The 3,118-nt window shown below is 37.8% G+C and overlaps 1 protein-coding gene across 1 annotated transcript in view; it reads right to left on the bottom strand.

Moving 5' to 3' along the window:
• Positions 1-1,867: 1,867 nt before the first annotated feature.
• Positions 1,868-3,118, bottom strand: part of LOC107698144 (poly(rC)-binding protein 3-like) — a 19,930-nt gene continuing 18,679 nt past the window's right edge. Inside the window, exon 14 of the mRNA XM_016499080.1 lies at positions 1,868-2,495. Coding sequence (XP_016354566.1) covers positions 2,129-2,495 — 367 coding nt within the window. The 3' untranslated portion in view covers positions 1,868-2,128. The remainder of the gene's footprint in view (positions 2,496-3,118) is intronic.

Raw genomic sequence — 3,118 nt, forward strand, 5'->3', positions numbered from 1 at the left:
AAAAAAAAAACAGACTTTACAGGAGGCTACTCAAGTATTTCGTCCTTGTTTTAACCATAATTTGTATTTGTCGTTTTCAAGCCAATGCTGGCTGAAGCGGCAACCTAATGGCACGTTTTTTATCTTCTGCTCTGTTCCATCAGAGGGCGCGTCAATAAAGACCGGCAGATTACACTATAGCCACACACGAAGAGTCGAGCGGAGCTACGCTTATTTTATGTAAAAATGAACTATTCATCAAGAAAGCGTATTATTATGGATCCAATGCAACTGCATTTTCAAGCACTTTCAAGCACTTCAACCAACATCCAAGCAATTTTCATGGGTATGGATAGGTTTTCACGGGAAATTTGAGCATGGCACTGCATCATTACATCACGTCTGTAAACATAAAGTTGTCCCGGTTACTAGGCTATCGCATGTGAGGATCCTGCAGGTGGCCGATCGTTTATAGCCTTTTCTCACAGCAGCCAGAATAATTAAATGTATCATTTTGATGGCGAATTGTAATCCATAAAGGGTTATGTGTTTATGAAACACATGTGAATTAAATTAAATTATATTCCAGTTAAAAATGTGCTTCTGATTACAGATAGCCTGGGATTACAAAGATTTGTATTTTAAAGAAAACCAGTTCGAAGGGAGCATAATTTGCTTTTTGGGTTAAAAGAATTTCTTAATATGAAATTCGAAGAGTATGACAACTAGATTAGACTAAGCAGAAATTGAAATCTACACGCTAATACACACTATACTCATAGTCACCAATGCTGATGTTGTTATCATTAATCATTTGAGAATAAAAAATAACAATAATAATAATTTGAAAGGTTTGATGTGATATGAGCTAACCGATCTTTAGATTTAATCACCATTGGTAGCAAGATTTATGGTAATGCTTTTTTCCTCAGTTGGTCAGAACAAACGTGGCAGACTTGTTACTTGTTACATTGCAGATGGCAATATATGGTGAAAATTCTTATTTGGGTCATATTCCAAGACGTAGGCTAGAATCTGTGATTGCGAAGTACAGTAAATATCCACAACCCACGCAAGCTAGATAATTCCGCACACATCTGCAATTCCAGGTTTTCAAACAGAGATGGCGACAAAGAGGCAAAACTTACGGACTGCAGCTTTAAATAAATATTTTTAATTGCTGTTGTAACAATATTCATTGTGAAAATAACCATACACATAATTTTAAATTAAAATGTTTCTCAGGTTTAGACATCTAACAGTAATAGAGTAGTAGGTAGAGAAAAAAAAAAATATTCACTGTGATCCTAATACAATGTAAATATTTTCCAGAATTTTTTGCTGTAATACAGTGACACTATAAAAGCCAATTATTTAATTTTGGAAACAATGTAATGTTATACTTTTTCAACTTCTTCATCATTTTTAATAAATAGGTTTTAATACATGATAATATAGAGCTACTAAATATATTTTAGTATGAGGGATCCTCATCATATTATTAAGGACCTAACAGGCCCCCTTATTACAGGGCAAGGACCCTCTCTGACTAGGCTGTGGCTTGTGTCTCTGCAGTATTAATTAAAAAGTGTATTTGCCGAAAAAAAAAACGTTCTGATATAAATGTTATATTAATAAAGTAGGTCAAAGTCTGAATAACAACATCAGTATGAGAGGCAGAGCATGACACTTTCTTTTAAATGACTTTGTATATTGTGTTGTGATACAATAACAATGATGACAGCCATTCTAATCAGCACATTAAAGATCACGCCAAGATATATATATATATATATATATATATATATATATATAAAATGCTGTGAGCTGCATAGTACCAATAAATCAAGTTCTTGCTGGCTTTTGGCTCTTCTTTAAAAAAAATTAATAAAAAAAACAGGTGCCGTGTCAGATAAATTATATGGTGCGAGATGAATATCTCAAACACTTCTGAATGAAACGCCACACAAAATGGAAGACAATATAAGGAGTGATTAATCTTGTCATGCTCTCACTATTCTTTGTTTGTAAAATATTGCACAGAAACATAAAAAATATGGGGTGGGGAGAAACACATTCAATCTACTTAATATTCATGAATGAATAATAAACAAATACAACATTACTGATGTTTAAAGACCACGGCCGCTCAGTACGGGGCAAACTTCTGCCGCTCAGATTTTTTGATGCTGGACGAGGTGGGGAACTTTGCGGTGTAGGGGGTGAAGCCGGCCGGGAGGCCTGCGGAGGTGGCTGTGTGCACTGCCAGCAGGGGGACGGTTTTCATGCCAAGCAGGCTGGAAACAGGAAATGCGTAGTGGGCACTGGGGATGGAGGGGACGGACGAGGGGGAGTGGACGTTAATAGCAGAGGGGGGAGCAGCCAGGACGGCCATGGAAGAGGCGGTGGAGGCGGAGACGGAGGGGGTGTACTGGGAGAAGCCCAGGCTGAGGTCGATAGGTGTGCTGGAAGAGGAGGATGACGCAGCCTGGATGCTCAGTTTAGCCATCTCTAAACTGCAAACACACATTCAGATGCACGCAAACAAGGAGGGGTGTGAGGACAAGTGTGGGGTTAATAGAGGGGTTACGGTGCACACAAGAGGAGAGAGGGGGTGAGAGAAATAGAGAAAAGAATAATCAATTTAGGGAATGTTATGTGTTACAAGAAGGAATAATAATAAGGGTTTAACATGCCTGGATGAGAATTAATAAAGGAGTGCCAAATGGGTGAGATGACTGCTGTCTAATTCCTAAGTATTACACCATTACGTAAAACAGATTGTGGGAAAGGAATAGTTCATCCAAAAATGAAAGTTTTGTCATCATGTTTACTTGCTCTCGTGACTTTCTTTCTTCTGTAAAACACAAAAGGAGAAATGTTGTAGAATGTTCTGGCTGCTCTTACCCAGCTTGCACTGTATTCCAAGACTATTAAAGGGGTCTTATGATGCAATTTCAAATTTATAGATAGATAGATAAATAGATAAGATCCCTAAAGTTGCAAAGACTAAAGTACCCAAAGAGATATTCTTTATAAAAGTTAAGACTTGTCCACGCCCTCCTAAAACGGCTCGTTCTAACACACCCCCACATGTCTACGTCACGATGTGGGAAGATTTGCATAACGCCACCCAAAT

Source organism: Sinocyclocheilus anshuiensis, unplaced genomic scaffold (genome assembly GCF_001515605.1).
Source record: "Sinocyclocheilus anshuiensis isolate Anshui unplaced genomic scaffold, SAMN03320099.WGS_v1.1 scaffold1734, whole genome shotgun sequence".
Taxonomy (NCBI): Eukaryota; Metazoa; Chordata; class Actinopteri; order Cypriniformes; family Cyprinidae; genus Sinocyclocheilus; species Sinocyclocheilus anshuiensis.